The sequence below is a fragment of the Carassius auratus genome, chromosome 31 (assembly GCF_003368295.1).
Source record: "Carassius auratus strain Wakin chromosome 31, ASM336829v1, whole genome shotgun sequence".
NCBI lineage: Eukaryota > Metazoa > Chordata > Actinopteri > Cypriniformes > Cyprinidae > Carassius > Carassius auratus.
Genome location: NC_039273.1, coordinates 3,352,447 through 3,371,306, shown reverse-complemented (window position 1 = coordinate 3,371,306; position 18,860 = coordinate 3,352,447). Strand labels below are relative to the sequence as shown.

The window sequence follows — 18,860 nt, the reverse complement described above, 5'->3', positions numbered from 1 at the left end:
CTAGGTCCTGCGAGAAAATCACGTAACATGCAGTGTCAAGGTAACGAGGGAAACGGCACTAAAAATGACAAGGATATATGGCAACACTGAATCAGTGCCAAACGACTGTCGGCTTCCCTCTATGGAAATCCAAGGTGTGTGTTGCCAAATGTTCCTAACACCCCAATAATTCAATATTTTAACGCATCAGTTGTCTTTTCGTTTAATTTTTCTTTTTTAATAATATACAACTACAAGTGCAATTTATAAAGTATATATAAATATATATATATATATATATTTAATATTTTATTTAATAAAGTACAAGACAATATTTTTTACATCTTTTTTTAAATATACATTTTACATTTTTTGTAAAGTTTTTTTCTTCATTAAAGTTAACCACTGAAGTCTAATTTCTTTTTTATTATTATTATTACTACTATGAATTCAATACGTGGTTGCTATTTATCAAAGAAGTTGAGATGTTTTATCAAATGTAATGCTTCGCTCTAAAACGCACAATGTTTCCAGCAAATAAAAACATTAATTATCCTGTTTTTTTTATTATTATTGTTATTATTCCTTTTTGTTTCCTTTGTTATGGCATTGCTGCCCTTTGTTGGTCTGACTCGACCCTACTGTATTTGTCCCTCGCCTGATTCCGTAGTTTGGTCCCGCACAAACGCCTTCCTTTCCGAGAAACCGGACGTAAGTGCTGAAGGTCGTGAATTAAACGGTAAATATCGAGTTTGCTATACACTTGCAAAATTTCTTTGCTGAAATTAGCATGAACTATAATATCACTGATATATTTAAACAATATATAGGAATTGGTTTATTTTAGCTAAACGTGCCTCGTTCTTGAGGTACGTCTCGCCGCTTGTCGTCGTTGCTTGCTAACTTCGTGTCAGCTAAACATTTATGTGGCAAAGTGCACTCACCTGCTGATATTAAGCTAACGTGTATTTTAAATGTCATATTTAAAATAAAAGAAAGCTCTGCTGTGCGTTTGCACGCGCTTTTTTCACCTCTACAAAAATAATATGCAAATTCCATATCAGCTATAACGTTAATCCTAAAAAGTTGAACAGAAGAGCACGCTTTTAAAGCAAAGATGGAGTTTCATATATCTGAATGTTATTATATAATGCAATTGAGGTTCTTCGTTTGGTTGTGTTGAATGTCAGACATCCATGTGTGATGGTCAGAACAGCACGTAGCACTAACACATCGGTTCATGAAGTTTCTTTTATTAATGCCCTTTATTATTGTCTTCTCTTTCTAGAAGTAAACAATGTCTCTTGTAAAGCCAGCGATGAGAGGCCTTCTTGCCAAGCGTTTGAGGTTTCATTTGCCCATCGCCTTCGGTCTTTCCCTTGTGGCAGCAGCCGGCTTCAAGGTTAGTGAAAGTGTGCTGCTGATAAATCAGTGTATGCTGTTTTTTTTTTTTATGATTATGTGCACTATAGTTGACCTTTGTGGTCTTCATGGCTTTTCAAAATTATCATTGGTACTTCATCTCTTCCTCTTGTCAAAAGGTTTCAAAAGCACTTTTTGTCGTGACATAACCTCAAAAATCATTCAAATTAGTTTTCCTTAGATGATTTGTAGTCTTGGATATTTGGTTGCATCCCATCTTTAATGAATCTTTTGTTTTTTGCAAAATACCTTGGACCATTTTTCTTGAATCTGAGAAACACTTTTTGTGTCTTTCTGCAGTACACAGTAACAGAACCCAGGAAACAGGCTTATGCTGACTTCTACAAACGTTACGATTCGATGAAGGAGTTCAGTGCCATGAGGGAAGCTGGTGTTTTTGAAAGTGTCAGACCCACTGGAAAATAAACCACTGTCTTGTGAGTGGCTCTTCAGTTGCATATAATATTATTATTATTATTATTATTTGTAATAAATAATACAATTCATAATATATGCATTTATCTTGAAACTCTAAATACATAATTTAAGTACACTTTTTAACCATCTTTGGCTAAAATAAACGTTTTAAATGGTCCAAAAGTGAGAGGTGTTCATTCAAAAATACTAGAGTTATGTCCCTGACTATAACTATGACTTTTTTTTTTTTCATTCACTGGTCAGTTTTTGGGCTGTTTGGCTTTTAATAAACTACTCTTTTTGCCAAGTGTATAGAAAACATTCAAAATGCACATTTTTTTATAAAACAATTTCTATTTGCATTTGTAGATTAAAATTTGATGACATATATGCAAAGGCCATTTTCTCAATGTCCAAGCCTCCACTTCATTAGCTCTTATTACTATACACTGTATACTGTTAGTTTTATTCTCATTTATATTCTGAAGGTTTTTATAGACAGGTTTGATTGTAATTCTTAATTGTTAATGTGCAGTGGTTAATCAACTGGTAAAAGTAAGGTGATGTTAGTTACACTTTTTGCTGAATATACCTGTGGTGTCACTGACTTGGACTTTTTACTTCTTTCTTTACAGGTTATGTTCCCCCTTCATTCCTCCTCTACAACTGAATCTTTATGAGATTATCAGATATGAACACTGATGTCTGATGTTCTTATTAATACACAAATAAACTATTGACAGCCATCATGCTGTAGTGATTTATTGATGCTCGTTTATGAAAATAAATGTTGAAACCTGATCTTGTCAACATGTTTCCCCTATTTTGTTTAACATGAAATTATGGATGTTTTACTATGTTTTAATTACATAAATGAAAAATTAAAACCTCTGAATTTAATCCCAATATAGCAGTAATGTTATGCCAAAGTCATGTCTAAAATAGTTTTTTCCCCCAAGGCATTTTCAAAGTTTTCTTTAAAGAAACGTTTTAATTTTTATCTTTAAAAACTTTTTTTCTATGATGTTGATTAAACAAAATGTTGTTTGTACTTTTGACCTTTAGGAGAAACCACATGCTCACATTTGCTTTATACCTTATATCCTTGTATTTTATTAATGGAATGATACTTCTATAATGGTTCGTTTTTTAATTTTATCTTTCTCATACCACAGTAATTTTGAAACTACATTGGTGTGCCATATTGATGCCATCATCATTGTACCAGGAGATCTCCACAGTATTTTTGGGTTCAGTTTTGAGGTCTTTTATTTTGACGTGCGTTTCCCCAGTGTTCTACTGCACAGGAAGTGCTATGAACAAGAAAGCGGAAGTTGTTGTTGACGGACCAACTTGTGTTATAATGTAAGCCTTCTCACGGCCAATGTATAATGCGAATGATTCGTAATGTCGTATAAACGCAGTTTCTTTCATTCTCACTGATACGACTGCTTGTGTACTCTGGGTGAGGTTTTTTTTAATACTAGTTATCAGTTGGTTTCTGTGCATGTGCCTTTAGGAGGCCTCTGTGCTCGCGAGCCTGAGCGTGGACAGCATGTTTGTGTGATATGGATCAAGTACTGGATATTGTATATTTAGTCTGGATAATGTACAAACGAACACCTTAACAATACCTAGTTAATTATGTAAGACTGTATGTCTCATTTGCTGTATCTGTTGTTAAAATGCGTTATTTGGCGCCCCAGAAATTTGACAACACTTTGGTGTATTAGTAAAAAAATATATATTACAATTATTGCATATAACTATGTAATCTTCTAAAATATATACCAGGCTGAAGATTGCATTCTCATTGATAATGCATTGTATTTTTTAAATGGTGTTTAAGTTATGTTGTTTTTTTGCACTCTTTTATTTAATTCCAGGTAAATTCCAATGTACATACAATTAAGTGCCATGTTATTGCCATGTAATGCTATCATTTTACCATGGTGCTGTTTCAGTACTTTTTATAGATGCATAATCGTAAACTAATGTACCATGTTACTTAAATGAAAACCGTAACAATATTATTGTATTTTTTTTATTATTGAACTGCATAATACGTTATAATATATTAGCATTAAAATGTATTTTTGGTGTTCAATGAGACTTTTCAAGACTTTATTTTAAAAAGTAAAACAGTTTCAATAGCTAAATATTTATGGCATGCCAAAGTCTAAAATGCTCTACTCAACAGAAGTGATGCAATGTCCCTATGTGATGCAATTTGGGCTTAATTTAATGCGGAAAAGTTGAATAGACATAAAACTGCTGCCCCCCAAACACTGCAATGATGCATTTAAAATTTGTTGTAAGCGATGGTCAGTTTTTCCTGTAATGATCAACGCAGATACTTATATTTAGAGTAGTGTTTCATAAGTCAATGAAAAGCTAAAGATATATTAAATAATAAAATGAAAAAAAATTTAAATTCAAAATCAAACACAATTAGAGGTTATATATTTTATTTAAAATATTTATTTTATTATGAATGCATGTATATTTAAATATATTATAAAATGAAATGTATTCCTCTGATGCAAAGCAAAATTTTCAGCATCATTACTCCAGTCTTCAGTGTCACATGATCTTCCAATTGTATAATGCTGATTTACTACTCAAGAAACATTTTTTTTTAACAGTGTTGTAAACAGTTGTGCTGCTTAATATTCAAATTAAACATGTAGTAGAAAGTTTATTATTCATTGTTTTAAATTATTAATGCAGTTATATAATGATACTTCTGGAATAAAATATATTTGTGTTGGTGTTATATTCACAGGTGGATCTGTGATCTGCATCCGTCTTCAGTCTGAGCGCTTCTCCTTCTTGCACTATAACTCTAAACACTTGTAAGACCTCCACCTCTCCGTCACCCACATGAGCGCAGCGTTCTACTCCCGCTGGGCCGAGCGCCATGCCTGACCGGGATAGCACCTACCTGGCAGGCGGTGGTGGAGGTGGGACTGGGGTGGGCACTGGGGTCGGGGACGAGGGAGGGTCTGGGACGGGTGGAGAGAGTAGAGTGACAGGGGTGAGCGGCTCAGCGGGCTGCACAGGGAGTAACGGAGGTCCCGGGGCCATGGGAGGTGGTGGCGCTTTAGGAAACGGGGCTTTCAGCTCCGGTTTGGGACTGGATGGCGTTTGCCGGGACTTTTTGCGGAACGTGTGCAAGCGTGGAAAGCGCTGCCGCTTCCGCCATCCGGACTTCAACGAGGTTCCTGATTTGGGTGTGCAAAAGAATGAGTTCATCTTCTGCCACGACCATCAGAACAAAGAGTGCGTGCGCACCAATTGCAGATTCGTGCACGGCTCGAAGGAGGACGAGGATTATTATAAGAAAACGGGAGAGCTTCCACTTCGGCTCAGAGGGAAGGTGGCAGCCGGGTTGGGATTGTCTCCGACCGATCTCCCGTTGAGCCGTGGTGAGGTGCCCATTTGTAGGGACTACCTGAAAGGAGAGTGCCAGCGGGGGAACAAGTGCAAGTTCCGTCACGTCAGGAAAGATTATGAATACGAGGCCCCACCTCGGGGTGGAGTCGGTTGCATGATGGGTGTCACCGGTGGCGTTAGCGGGATGGTGAACCCCGCCGGTGGTGGAGCAGGAGGTGTTGGCAGTGCCTGTGGCGGGATGTCTGGCCTCGTTGGTGGTAGTGTCGGGAACTACATGGGAATGGCATGTCCTAGTATTGGCAGCTGCAGAGACCAGGGCATGTCGGGGGGAGGCGGGGGCTCGATGAGTGTCTGCATGTCAATGGGGACGGCGGGACATCGGCGCTATGACAGGGGCCCTTGCTCCATCTACGACCCTCTATTCGAGAATGGTATGTTTGAAGCAGGGCCGGTGGAGGTGCCTGTCGACCACACAGCCTTCCAGCTGAAGAGACGCCGTTTGGATGGGCTTCGGTTGACTGATGGGACCGCTGGTGGACATTATGACCTGGGGCTTCAGACCACTCTGGCGACCCGACCGTTAGAGTACCGCTTACTAGAAGAGGAGAACTCCCTCCTGAGGAAAAGAGTGGAGGAGCTTAAGAAACAGGTGAACAGGTGTTAAATGTACTCATTTACTCACCCTCATGTTGTTCCAAACCTTCCTTCCTTCAGTGGAATACAACAGATGATATTTGGGTTTGGGGCTGCAAAATGATATAGGGGAGTATGTGGTTAGTTGTAACATAGTTGCTCAGATCGTTTTTTAATGTTTTGATAACTAACAGAAGACACTAACCAGTTTTTAATTCCACTTGCGCACTATTTACACTATTTACTTTAATTAATTCTAATGAGAAACAGGCGAATAAAGACTGACAGTCAATGTTTAGTCAGTTTAATGTTTAGAAATTATTTCAAAACATGTAAAGCATTTTTTCTAATTTATGTGGGTCCTCCCAAGCATTGATTGCAATGTGTTCATTGTCAAACTCTAAAATCAGATTATTTTTAATTCTTAAAAAACTCCATTATTTTATTTGAAAAAAAATATATATATATATATTTTTTTAATTATATATTTTTAATAACAATATTTTAGTATGTCATGTATGTTTTTTTTTCATTCGATCATTTTAAGCTGTCATGTGGTCCTGTTACAACGTGCCCTACCTATGGGGCATGTTGTCACATTTCACTTCTATTTTTTGAGGGTACATAAAGAAAAACATATACAGTGTAACCGAAACAAAGCGACATATTTATACTAGACAAGTGTAAAATTACTGTGGATAAAAAAAAAATTATATTCTGAACCCCTTGTGGTTGTACACAAACTGAGAAAGTCAAAAAGTGTTACTTTGAGCCCCGCTCTCCCCTAGTCTATATACATTAGTAAAAAAACTTTGCCTTGGCTCTCCAGCCTCCTTCTGTACAAATATAGCACTTCAAGATGCATCGTGCCTGATTTGTTGCAAAAGACCACAACACTAGAATCAATCATCAAGAAATTTCACATGGCATCAAATCTACTGTAAATGAGTTTTGAGGAGGATATTTTTAGCAAACAAACTGTTCCTTGTTTTTATTGTTCTTTTTTGCAGTATTGTTTTAGTATTATTTATATTATTATAGTATTAATTATTTTGGGAGCTTTTAATTTTATATTTTCAGTTTTAGTAATTTTGATCATTTTATTTGTTTTCTTTTTATTTCTGTTGTAGTTTTTTTTTTTGTACTTTACGTATATTTTTATTTAGTTTATTTCATTTCTAAACAAAAATAATTTTTAATAGTTTCATTTTAGTTAACAATAACAACAGCTTTTTGCAGGGAGGCACCTATATTACAATTCTGTACTATTTTGTCTAAATGATCAATATCATTAGTTTTACATGCTGCAGGTGAGGTTTTTTTTTTTTTTTTTTTTTTTTTTTTTTTGATGAGCGTTAGATGATGATAAATGTAATCTGTATTAGGCATGCATTATTAAATATTCAATACTGACTGATTCTAATTTACATAAAAATCTCGGATTTTAACTGATAACTAATATGGTACAGATATATAATGTATCCTTATTATTATCATTATTATTATTATTAATTTATTTTCTTGTGGAAATTTTGGAGATTAACAGTTCCATCTTTGACTTTGCTTTTTAAATTCTGCAACTTATCATCTTTTATGTTCCACAGATGACAAAAACAATACAAATTTTGAATGATTTGAGCATGAATAAATTATGACAGAGTTTATTTTTGGATGACCTCTTTCAATTCTAAGTATTTTAGAAGCATTATGAAATTGACCCCCGTCCTTTGCATTATAAATCCTGCAATCAAAACATGCAAATCATCTCTAAATTGTACTTCAGAAATCAGTGACAGAACTTTTAATTTAGGACACCTATAACAAAGTCCTAAATGTCTTTAGGGTTCCAAGTGAAATTCCCAAAACTCACATATGTCCTCTTTTTCTCAAGGTGTCCAATCTCATAGCCACCAACGAGGTTCTCCTGGAGCAGAACGCTCAGTTCCGGAGCCAGGCTAAAGTGATGACGCTGTCCTCCACCCCAGCTCAGTCTGAGCAGAGTCTGGTGCCCCCTGTTGGTTCTGTTAGCTCCTACAACCATGGCATCGCCCAGACACACACCACTCTGAGCAGCGCAGGTCTGCAGCCCCGTCCCGTCACGCAGCAGGATCTGGTGGCCCCAGCTGGTGCTCCGACTGCCCCTCCAGCCAATGCGGCGCCCCCTACTGCACCCCCTCCACATCTGAACCCTGACCCCATCTCTGCCGCCCTCGCTCAGACTATCGCCCAGGGCATGGCTCCACCTGTTTCCATGGCCCCTGTTGCAGTTTCGGTAGCACCGGTGGCTGTTTCGATGGCACAACCGCTGCCGGGCATCACGATGAGCCATGCGACCACCCCGATGGTGTCGTATCCCATCGCAAGTCAGAGTATGAGAATCACAACCATGCCTCATTAGTATGAGCAGATGTTTTCAGCAATATATACATACAGTTTAAAATCGGGCACCTCTGCTAACACCCCTTTGTTTAACTTACCAATAACACGGTACGTTTCTCAGGTCAAGGGTCTGTTTTGACTGAAGAAACTTACAGATTTCTGTATAGACAGAATAAGGATCTTCTCATATTTCAGTTTTCTTGCCACACTTTACTGGATGATTGCCTTTAATAGAGCCGGAGAGACTCCTTCGAGATTGTGGACATTTAAAGATGTAATCGCTGCAGACGGATTGTGAATTTACTTGTTAGCTGTCAGTTTTAGTTTTGATTCTTTTTTAATAGTTTGTTTTGTGAATTGCTTTTCTGTGAACTGATTATTGGTCTTTTGCACAACATTAATGAATCTGACCCGTTAAGCACCATTGTTAATTCTTGTCATGTTTTACATACATAAAAGATAAAAACAAAAAAATCATATACGGGCATAAAATTGTTTAACTTATTTATTTTGGTAACTAAATAGCTGCATTATTCTGTCTGAATATTGGCCATGTTTCCTCCACCCAATCACTTTATTGCTCTTAATCAGTTCTAATGAATGAACTGTGATCCTTTAGTGTTTGCTTGTGATGTTTTTTGATAATAGATTAGGTTTGTGGTCTCTCAGATTTTGTTTTTTTTTTCATGCAAAAAATACCAGCATCAGAACTATGTTTAAACTGACTAGTTCTCAAGATCCTTCCTTTATTTAATCTGATAATCCACCAGCAGGACACAGGCACATCTGGATGCTCTGGATTACACAAACTAGATTGCTTCTATATTGGCAGCCATTATCTAAACTCTAATGTGAATGCCTTGCCTATGAACTGAATACAGACCTTGAGCAGCAGGTGGTCAGCTAGTATGAGAGCACCTACTATGGCAAGTACATTTTCTTTGCTTGCTTTTATGGTCTTTATATCATTATAAGTAGATTTTGACTGGTAAATTTCAGTTTAAACAGTAATAACAATTTAAGATATAAGTTAAACTATAGATGAATATAGAAAATAATAATATATGGGTAATGCATTCTGGACATGTTGCATACCATTTCTTGTCAAAAAGTGGTTTTTATTTCAGAATTTGGAGCTAATTGTAACTGGATGAACAAAGAATAGAAAAAGATCCCGTTAGATAAATTGAAAACCTATTTATTTATTTATTTATTATTTTTTTACCAAAACTGCATTATGGATATGTTCATCTGAAATTATAACGAGTCAAAATTGCACTGTAGATAAGATATCAAAAAAAAAAAGAAGATCACTAGTCAAAAAAATAAAAATAAATAAAAATGCATTACAGATGTTTTAGTTTTGGCTAATCACAACTGATTCATTAGGAAAGATTAATTTATGATGGATGTTTTATTAGCGTTCCTTTACATTTAAATTTTTATCCAAAGCGATTTACAGCGCATTCAGACTACCGTAAATAATTTTTACCTAACATGTAAAACATCCTTGATTTGATTCTAACTAATCAAAATGCAATCATAGAGATATACACCTTAAATTATATCTTTAGATGCATTATATGTAAATGCATACATAAAGAAAAAGGTATTCCAGATATCTTGCATTAGTTTAGCCTAGTCAAAAACGAATAATAACGAACTTATTATCGTTCCATTATCACCTTATTTAGTCAGAATTGCTCTACATGTACTTTAATTCAAATTGTGTCTCGTGAGATGTAAAGGTAGAAGCTTTAAAAGAAAATACTGCCTGCTGCAGCTACCAGCAAAGTTTTCCTCTTTACACGACTGCGTGTTTTGTTGTGGGCGTGGGTCGGCGATGTAACGGTGCGTGCCACACTTCGGGGTTTTCAGAAGGAAAAAGAGCGTCGTGCCAGAGGGGTAAAAAAGCGGAGAGGTGGTCGATTTTTCTTTATTGAGAATGATTTATTGATCAGCAGTGATCAGACGCATCCGATTCATCTGCAGTCAATGCGCGACCGAAACGATCCACTGTAACAACAACATATGTTGAATTTGAGTTGCAAATCGCTGCTCGCAACCGCTTTGTAATCGTATCTCGACTTTGGGAAAAACATTGCGTACAAGCCAGCAATGGCGCACGTCGTTGATTCAGGGCCGAAAAACGACTCGGACTCGGAAAAGAAGATTGTACCGTCCCAGGACAGTTCATCGGGAGAAATAGACGTCCCTAAAAATAAACTATTTGATGCCAAGGCAATCTTATGGACTTTTGGCAAATGTCTCACAGCCTTGTTGCCCGTGTACCTGGCTGGTTACTATCGGATGAGCACTAGTTTAGTGGTGTTTGGGATGATGGTTTACGCAGGATGGAAACACTCTCGTGAGGCGAAGGAGGCGAGACTGAAGTCTGCTATAGAGTTAGTCAACGACGAACAGGAATACATCTCCTCCAAATCATTCAGAAGTAGAAGAGACCTGCCTTCTTGGGTAAGAATGCACAAATACTCAATTGTTATTGATGTATAGCGTCCGAATAAACCCACACGTATTAATACTTCAAGTGAAACAGACAGTGTGTAAATGTAAAATATTTGCATGGCTACGGTACAAACCACTAAAAAGAGCGGCGAGGTCCGAATCGCGAATGATTTGTTCTTATGAATCTGTTCATTTGAATGATTCAGATTCGTACTGCGTTTGAAATCACTTCGCTGTTAAGCATAGAGATTAAAAACTAAGGAGAATGACATGAACAGCTTTAATGTTTGAAGTAAACTTCTCGAGAACACAGTGTAAAACAGTAGTGTTTAACAGAACAACATCATTTACCACTAAAAAATGAACACAATGCCTCGCGTGTCTTAAGTAGTGACTCAAAAGAGTCAGTCATGGTGAATCAAAATCCGTTTGAGCGAATCGATTGAAATGATTCCGATTCTCCAGTGCTCAAGGTGCTAAAGAATAATATAGGAGCGGTCTGCAGATTTAGATTACATTTTTCGAGCTGATGGTGGCGCTGTATTGGTGATATACTGCATACATAATCATTCTAAACACATTGTTGCTTTGTCATCCCTTCCACATATGCACAGTAGATATATTTGATCATGTCTTGTGGCTATCATGTGTTGTAAAAAGTAATGTTAAAAGTAAAAATGTAAAAAGTTTAAAATATAAAATATATATAAATGATTTAAAATGTATTTAAATTAAATAAAAAATCTAGGATATTTTATATAGATATTTTATCCTAGAGAAATCTATGATATGAAATCTATGAATGTTCATGATAGACTGAGGTGGTTATATGTGCTGTTTGTTTGTTTGTTTTCCATCTTAATAACCAAATCCTCTGTTAAAAAATGTTTGTATTGACACTTTAAAGCTTGTATGCATTGGCAATCTTTGCATTTATAAATGTGTCTTTAATTTTTTCTTCATAATTCCAGGTCAGTTTTCCAGATGTGGAGAAGGTTGAATGGCTCAACAAGGTAATTCAGTAAACATTTTGGTTTACATTTGTTCATTGAGATGCCCCATGGAAAATCAAGCCTGTAATGCCATGTAATCCTCCTGAACCGTGACGTTAAACCCCACCCAACCCGTCTGTATGACCCTCCCTTATGTCACAACAGCCGTCTGTGACCACACACACACACACACACACACACACATGCACGTGTCTGGTTAACAAAAGCTGCATATTCTATCATCACACATTCATTCTTAACCAAACACTAGTTCAACCAACATAAGTTCCTGCCTTTGAATTAGTAAATGAGTTGCAATGCATGTTTTTCCAAGAAATTAAATTTTTAATGCCCTTTTGCATCTTTAAAACATAAAAAAAAATCCTAACAGTTACATTAGGGTTTCAGCACTGCATGCTTGAACCCCTAATCATTACAATAGTTGCCAAAACACCATAATAAATATAATATACACAGTTTATACTGATAATAAAAGATAAAATTAATGCATAACAAAATATGGAAACCAAATTATAATAATAAAAAACAACATACTACATAGAAGTCTTAAGAAAAAATGGCTATTTAAATACTAAAGTAAAAAGATACATTTTTTGCTTTCTTATTTAGTATTAATGGTATATTTATGCAAAATATAGTTTTTTTTAAATATTAAATTAGAGGTTGAACTGAACTTTTCTTCTTTAGATTTACTCACTGAGAGACAGAAGAAGGAGCAGCATATAGAGACATATCTCAAGCTCATCCCATTTCAGTAATAGTCGTATTATATAAAAGTATATAATATATGTAAAAGTTCTCCAATATATCGTTATAGCACAGATATTTAGACTTGACGTTCTTTTTCAGTGATTCACGAGGAAGATATTTTACGCTGGCATTCATCCCAGCCGAGACTCACCCTTCCCTTGTTGTACCCCGTGCTCATGTGGTTTGTACATGAGTCTCAAAGCTATTTCTAAATTTTGTGGTTTGCTTATGTGATGAGCAGTCCGATAAATACTCTGGCCACTGGTGCTTTAGCTTCTGTTATCAGCTATTAACATCCGCCAACAAAAACAACAGGTCACTACAGTAACAAGGGCAAGGCAAACTAGATGGCTCGGTGTAATCAGCTGCAAGCAGAGCAGAGCACAAACATGAGTTATATGAGTGTTAAGGGAACATTATGGGAATATTGCTTTTTAATGTGCTCTAAACCTTCTGAAACAGGTAGTAATGTTTAAAAAATGTTAAATGACCGTCCAACTAAAACGTTTCAGAAAAAAAAAAACGTTCCATGAAAGATGCATGAATAATCTAAAATAAAAGCTGACACACTCTGACATAAAATATGACACACTCTTTCTCTTCCTGTCTGTTTTTCAAGATTATTCAGCAGGCCTGGCCATTTATTGGTCAGTATTTAGAGAAGCTGCTGACGGAAACCATTGCTCCATCCATCCGCGGCTCCAGCTCTCATCTGCAGACGCTCAGCTTCACGAAGGTCGACTTTGGTGGCAAGGTCATAAATGCTCACTCACTTACAGCTACACAATAAATAATATTCCAAAACATTCCCACACATCTCAATCCTCTGCCGTGCAAGAGATTAAAAGTGGCTCCAGTGTCACTGAAGCGTGTCAGAACAAGCGTTCTGTTTAAATAAATGCTCTAGAGAACATTATACACGTCTGATGTCTCATGGCAAACGTTCCTGTTAAAGCAAGAGTGACATTTAGATGTTAAGTCATTTAAAAACTGAAAACGTTGATTTTGTTGCAAATATTTTAGCTAATACTGCAGGGAGGTCAATGAAAAGCTATTAATTCATTAAACCATAAGAATGTAATATATATATATATATATATATATATATATATATATATATATATATATATATATATATATATATATATATATATATATATTAGGGGTGTAACGATACGCGTATTCGTATTGAACCGTTCGGTACGACGCTTTCGGTTCGGTACGCGGTACGCATTATGTATACCGAACGGTTCGTTGGAGTAATTAATTATATTTGAAAAAAAAAAAAAAAGAGAGAGAGAGAAATATAATGATATGCGTTCAACAAGGTAGCCCAATAACCCAAACAACGTAACAGGCAACGCCCCTGACACTCCCGAAGAAGAAAAAAACACCATCTTATATGTTTATGTTAGGCTACTCAGCAGGCGCTCGCTCACTCAGTACACGCTGAAGGCTCGTTGCAAAATAGCCAAAATAGACTAGAAATGAGAAGATCCTCCAATAACCAACAGGTCTGGTGTTTGGGTGCACTTTGGATTCCCTTTAAGCTATAATGGTGATGGCAAGAGAGTGGTGGATAAAAAAACAACGGTATGTCGCATCTGCAACATGACAGGGTGCACCAGCGGGAATAAAAAAAAAATAAAAAAAAACACCAGCGGGAAAATCTGGGATATATGCGTCAGTACTATCTGGGAAAAGACGAAAAAAAGGAGAAACATGCACGCAGCAAACTATCCCTGCAGCATTTAGAAACTATAGCTTACAGGGAATCCAACCCAAACACCAGACCTGTTGGTTATTTTAGGATCTTATATTTCTGGTCTGTTAAAGGCATTCGACATTTTGCAACGAGCCTTCAGCGCGTGCTGAGTGAGCGAGCGCCTTAGGGGCCGTTCACATATCGTGCCTAAAAACGCATGGAAAACGCTAAGCACGTCTTTCTCCTCCTTTCCAAAGCGCTCGGGCAGAAGCGCTCATGAGGCGTCTGTCTTTGCTAAGCAACAATGACGTGCTCTCTCCATGAGACGCGGAAATTTCAGCGAAGGATAAATGGATTTGCAGCTCTAAAAATCGCTTGCAGTAGCTCTGCTACTAAATTTATTTCAAAATTGCAATCCATATACAACTATGATCAGCTGATCCTTCATCTTGGCTGAGCTCTCAACGTTGTTACGGGAAAGGATGAAGCTGATTGGTTAGTTCTTGTCACATGACCCGCGGTGCGCTTGCGGCATTCTGAAAAGTTGAGATGTTTTTACATTTTGCTGTATCTAAAACGTATCGAACCGAACCGAACCGAACCGTGACATCAGTGTATCGTATCGAACCGAACCGTGAATTTTGTGAACCGTTACACCCCTAATATATATATATATATATATATATATATATATATATATATATATATATATATATATATATATATATATTACATTCATATATATATATATATTACATTCTTATATATATATATATATATGGCAATGAAAATGAAACACTTACTAAAAATATTCCTGTATGTCATGTGACCATTAGCCGAAATCAGAGAACCCTAAGCATACAAGTGTGTTGTTAAATTATTAAAATACTCATTTAAGATGGTACTTAAAGTACATATTTTAGGTCAAAGGGGTTTTGGAATCCCTGAACCATTATCACTTTTAGCATTATTGAATATCATTCATAAAGAAACAACTAATTTGCCCAATATTACAGTCTTGTCTGCACATCTGATCTTCTGCAACAGATTTTTATTTTATTTTACAGCCTATGAAGGTGGTTGGAGTGAAGGCTCATGCAGAAAATGAGAAAGGTCAAATTCTGCTCGACGTTTACATCAGGTGAAGCATGCATCTGAGATTCTCCTCAAACACAAGGTCCTGTAATGAGGGAATTGTCTGTTTGACTCTCAGGGAGGGATTCAAAAGCCTTGTGTACTCGATAGTGTGTCTGGATTTCACAAGATTGTCAAAGTGCAGCCAACTCAAGATTTGTTCAGCCTGAATGAGTTTATTCAGAGAAAAAAGGAAATTGAAAGACTGAAATGCATTTCAATTCATTAGTTTAGTTTTAGTTGTTTTAAACTAATTCAGCAGAATTCCTTAAGATGTCTAATTTATTTGGGAAGAGTAATCTAAAAGCAATCTAATGTATTTCTTCAGTTACGTGGGGGACGTGGAGATAAATGTGGAGGTGAAGAGGTATTTCTGCAAGGCTGGTGTGAAGGGAATACAGGTGAGATTATCCGTTAGATATGATGCACACTCCCAATGAATAAATGAATGAGAGTTTATTCCACGTGCGCTTGTTCTGTCAGCTTCATGGAATGATGCGTGTGATTTTGGAGCCTCTGATCGGTGACGTCCCAATCGTGGGTGCTGTAACCATGTTCTTCATTCAAAGACCTGTGAGTTTCTTTAAATATTTTCTACACTATGAAATAAATCGGTAACACTTTAGTTTAGGGCGCAATTCTCACTAGTTGCTTGTTAGCATACATATTAATTACTAGCATATTTGCTGTCTATAGGAGTTATAAAGCACATATAAATGCCTTATTCTGCATGATCATATTTCAGATCCCTTAATTTTAGAGCCCATACCTTAACTTAACAATTAACTAACGAACTATTAATAATAATCAAATGAGGAGCTTCTTGATGCAGAGGTCATAGTTAATAGTTAGTTAATAGTGACAATTGGTCCCCAATCTAAAGTGTGACCCAATAAATGTTCTTGAATGGTTCTGTTAAACAAAATAATTTAAATATTAACTTAAAATTTTATGGAAGCCCGTTTCCGCAACTAAATAAAAAAAATAAAACGAGGTAATTGCGGCTTTTTATCTGACAACCAGAATTTTGAGATTAAAAGCCACAATTACATTGTTTTATTTTTTATTTAATGGTGAAAATGGGCTTCCATATGATATTACAAGTTATAAAGTCTGAATTGCGAGATATAAACTCACAATTGAGGAAAAAAAAACTGACTTTATAACTCGCAATTCTGACTTTATAACTTGTAATTTTGACTTTATATCTTGCAATTGAGTGTTATAAAGAAAAAAGTGCAGAATTGCTAGTTATATCTTGCGATTCTGAGAAAAAAAGTCAGAATTGTGATATAAAAAGTCGCAATTATATTTTTTTATTTTTTATTTAATGATGAAAATGGTATTCCATATGATATTACAAGTTATAAAGTCAGAATTGCAAGTTATGAACTCGCAATTGGGATAATGAAAGAAAGTCAGAATTACAAGATTTAAACTCGCAATTACGATTTATAACTCCCAACTGCGAGTTTATATGTAACAATTCTGACTTTATAACTCTGAATTTTGACTTTATAACTCACAATTCTGACTTTATATCTTGCACTTGAGTTTTATAAAGTCAGAATTGCAAGATATGAACTCACTATTCTGAGAAAAAAAGTCCAGAATTGTGAGATAAAAAGTAAATATTTTAGGTCAAAGTGGATCGGCTGACAAGATATTTTTTGGAATCACTGCAGTACTGTATTATAGTTTCTTAGTATCATCCTTGGAATATCTCCTGGGTTTTTTAAAGCATCAATACATGATTTTCTAAAAGACCACTGAGCTTTACACGGTTCATCTGTGTTCTTCGTTCTTTAAGCATTTTTTTTTTTTTCACCTTTATTTAACCAGGAAAGTGCTCGTTGAGATTAAAAATCTCTTTTTCAAGAGTGTCCTGACCAAGATAGGCAGCAGTACAACCATACATACAACACAGAATACACAATAACATAAGACAACTAAAATAGCAGATACAACAACCACAAATCCTTAGCATATCATGCAGAACAACTACAGCCAGATGTGGCTGCTTCCAAGTCAGTTAATATCCTCTTAAAAGTAACCAATGAGACAAGCTTATTAAGTTTCACATTTTTCTGTAACTTGTTCCATGCAAAGGGAGCAGCAAAGTTAAACGCCTTTTCCCCCAGTTCAGTTCTTACATTTGGTACAGACAGAAGAACATGAAGATTGTAAGTCCCAGTATTTTTTACACTGATGTAGGTCAGAAGGTAGGATGGGAGAAGACCTAAAATAGCCTTATATATAAAAACATACCAGTGTTGAAGTCTCCGTGTTGACAGAGAAGACCATCCAACACGTTCATACAGTTCACAGTGGTGAGTGAGGACTTGAAGACCAGTGATGAACCTCAAAGCTCCATGGTATATAGTATCCAGTGCATGTAAACTTTGAGACAAAGCGTGCATATATAAAACATCACCATAGTCAATAATAGACATAAAAGTACCAGCAACTAACCTCTTTTTAGATTTGAATGAGAGACAGGATTTGATTCTAAAATAAAACCCTAGTTTAAGTTTTAATATTTTTGCCAGCTGCTGAATATGAGAAGTAAAAGAAAGAGATTCATCTATTAAAATACAGAGATATCTGTATTTAGAAACAATTTCAATTTTTGAATTTCAAAAAAGCATTACTTTTGTTTTTGCAGCATTTAAAACAAGTTTCAGATCATAAATTATTTTTTGAAGCATATTAAAATCAAATTGTAATTGGGAGAGGGCGTGGACTGCTGTAGGTGCTGAGCAATACAGTACACTGTCATCTGCATAAAAATGAAAATTTCCTTTCAATATGTTATGATTTATGTCATTTATATATAGAATGAAAAGCAGTGGACCCAGCACTGATCCCTGTGGCACGTCTTTTGTTATTTTGAGATAGCTAAAGGTATCTCCCTCCGCCTGTACACACTGAGTTCTGTCTGTAAGGTAATTAACAAACCAACTTACAGTTTGTTCAGAAAGTCCAGCCCTCCACAGTCTGTGCTTAAGCACTGTGTGGTCCACTGTATCAAAAGCCTTAGAAAGGTCAATAAAAAGGGCTGCACAATGCTGCTTTTTTCCTATGGATTCAATTAAGTCATTCAATACCTCAAGAGCTGCAGATGTTGTACTATGCCTTTTTCTAAAACCGGATTGAAAGTCAGATAGAACATTTTTACTGTCTTAAAAAAGTCTTTAATTGATCACTGACAAGAGACTCTAAAACCTTGGCCAGGACAGACAATTTAGAGATCGGTCTATAGTATAGCAGGGTATATTAAATATTTCTGGAGCCTTCTAAGTGTTTTATTATTTCATTAGTACTCAAGTCAGAATGTTAGTTTTGTTGGAATCATGGAATCTTCTTCTTTGACATTTATTTGTTAGAAACTGACCATCAACTGGACCGGTTTGACCAACCTGCTGGACGTTCCAGGGCTCAAGTGAGTTTCAGTCGTAAGAGATGCACAATAACATTTATTCGGCTCAGTACACTGTCCTGAGCTGCCTTCATTTTTGTTGTGTTTCTCTCTAAATCTCTTTAATACTTTCTATCTCCAATTCTAT

The 18,860-nt window shown here is 36.0% G+C and overlaps 2 protein-coding genes across 5 annotated transcripts in view; both read left to right on the top strand.

Annotated features, from left to right (window-relative positions):
* The first annotated feature begins 10 nt into the window (after nucleotides 1-10).
* Nucleotides 11-8,844, top strand: LOC113050229 (cytochrome c oxidase subunit 6C-1). Of its 3 annotated transcripts, none has more exons than XM_026213014.1 (7): nucleotides 11-134; nucleotides 650-718; nucleotides 1,268-1,381; nucleotides 1,702-1,838; nucleotides 2,454-3,183; nucleotides 4,604-5,863; nucleotides 7,739-8,844. In XM_026213014.1, exons 6-7 carry the CDS (start codon nucleotides 4,739-4,741, stop codon nucleotides 8,243-8,245), a joined length of 1,632 nt encoding a protein of 543 aa, XP_026068799.1. In that variant the 5' UTR covers nucleotides 11-134; nucleotides 650-718; nucleotides 1,268-1,381; nucleotides 1,702-1,838; nucleotides 2,454-3,183; nucleotides 4,604-4,738; the 3' UTR covers nucleotides 8,246-8,844. The 3 variants fall into 3 exon arrangements, with proteins under 3 accessions (XP_026068799.1, XP_026068798.1, XP_026068800.1); XM_026213013.1 differs by having other exon boundaries at nucleotides 2,454-3,283; XM_026213015.1 differs by lacking the exons at nucleotides 11-134; nucleotides 4,604-5,863; nucleotides 7,739-8,844 and having other exon boundaries at nucleotides 644-718; nucleotides 2,454-2,619.
* A 1,199-nt stretch (nucleotides 8,845-10,043) lies between these two features.
* The window catches only part of esyt1b (extended synaptotagmin-like protein 1b), a 30,081-nt gene continuing 21,264 nt past the window's right edge, over nucleotides 10,044-18,860 (top strand). For both annotated transcript variants that reach the window (XM_026213012.1, XM_026213011.1), the window contains exons 1-7: nucleotides 10,044-10,701; nucleotides 11,664-11,705; nucleotides 13,075-13,209; nucleotides 15,228-15,301; nucleotides 15,623-15,695; nucleotides 15,778-15,867; nucleotides 18,681-18,736. In XM_026213012.1, the coding sequence (XP_026068797.1) occupies nucleotides 10,345-10,701; nucleotides 11,664-11,705; nucleotides 13,075-13,209; nucleotides 15,228-15,301; nucleotides 15,623-15,695; nucleotides 15,778-15,867; nucleotides 18,681-18,736 (827 nt within the window). In that variant the 5' untranslated portion in view covers nucleotides 10,044-10,344. The remainder of the gene's footprint in view (nucleotides 10,702-11,663; nucleotides 11,706-13,074; nucleotides 13,210-15,227; nucleotides 15,302-15,622; nucleotides 15,696-15,777; nucleotides 15,868-18,680; nucleotides 18,737-18,860) is intronic.

Coding starts and splice junctions, on each gene's coding strand:
- LOC113050229 (XM_026213014.1), top strand. CDS start 4,739: ATGCCTGACCGGGATAGCACCTACCTGGCAGGCGGTGGTGGAGGTGGG. Junction 5,864..7,738: donor TGGAGGAGCTTAAGAAACAG/GTGAACAGGTGT, acceptor CTTTTTCTCAAG/GTGTCCAATCTCATAGCCAC.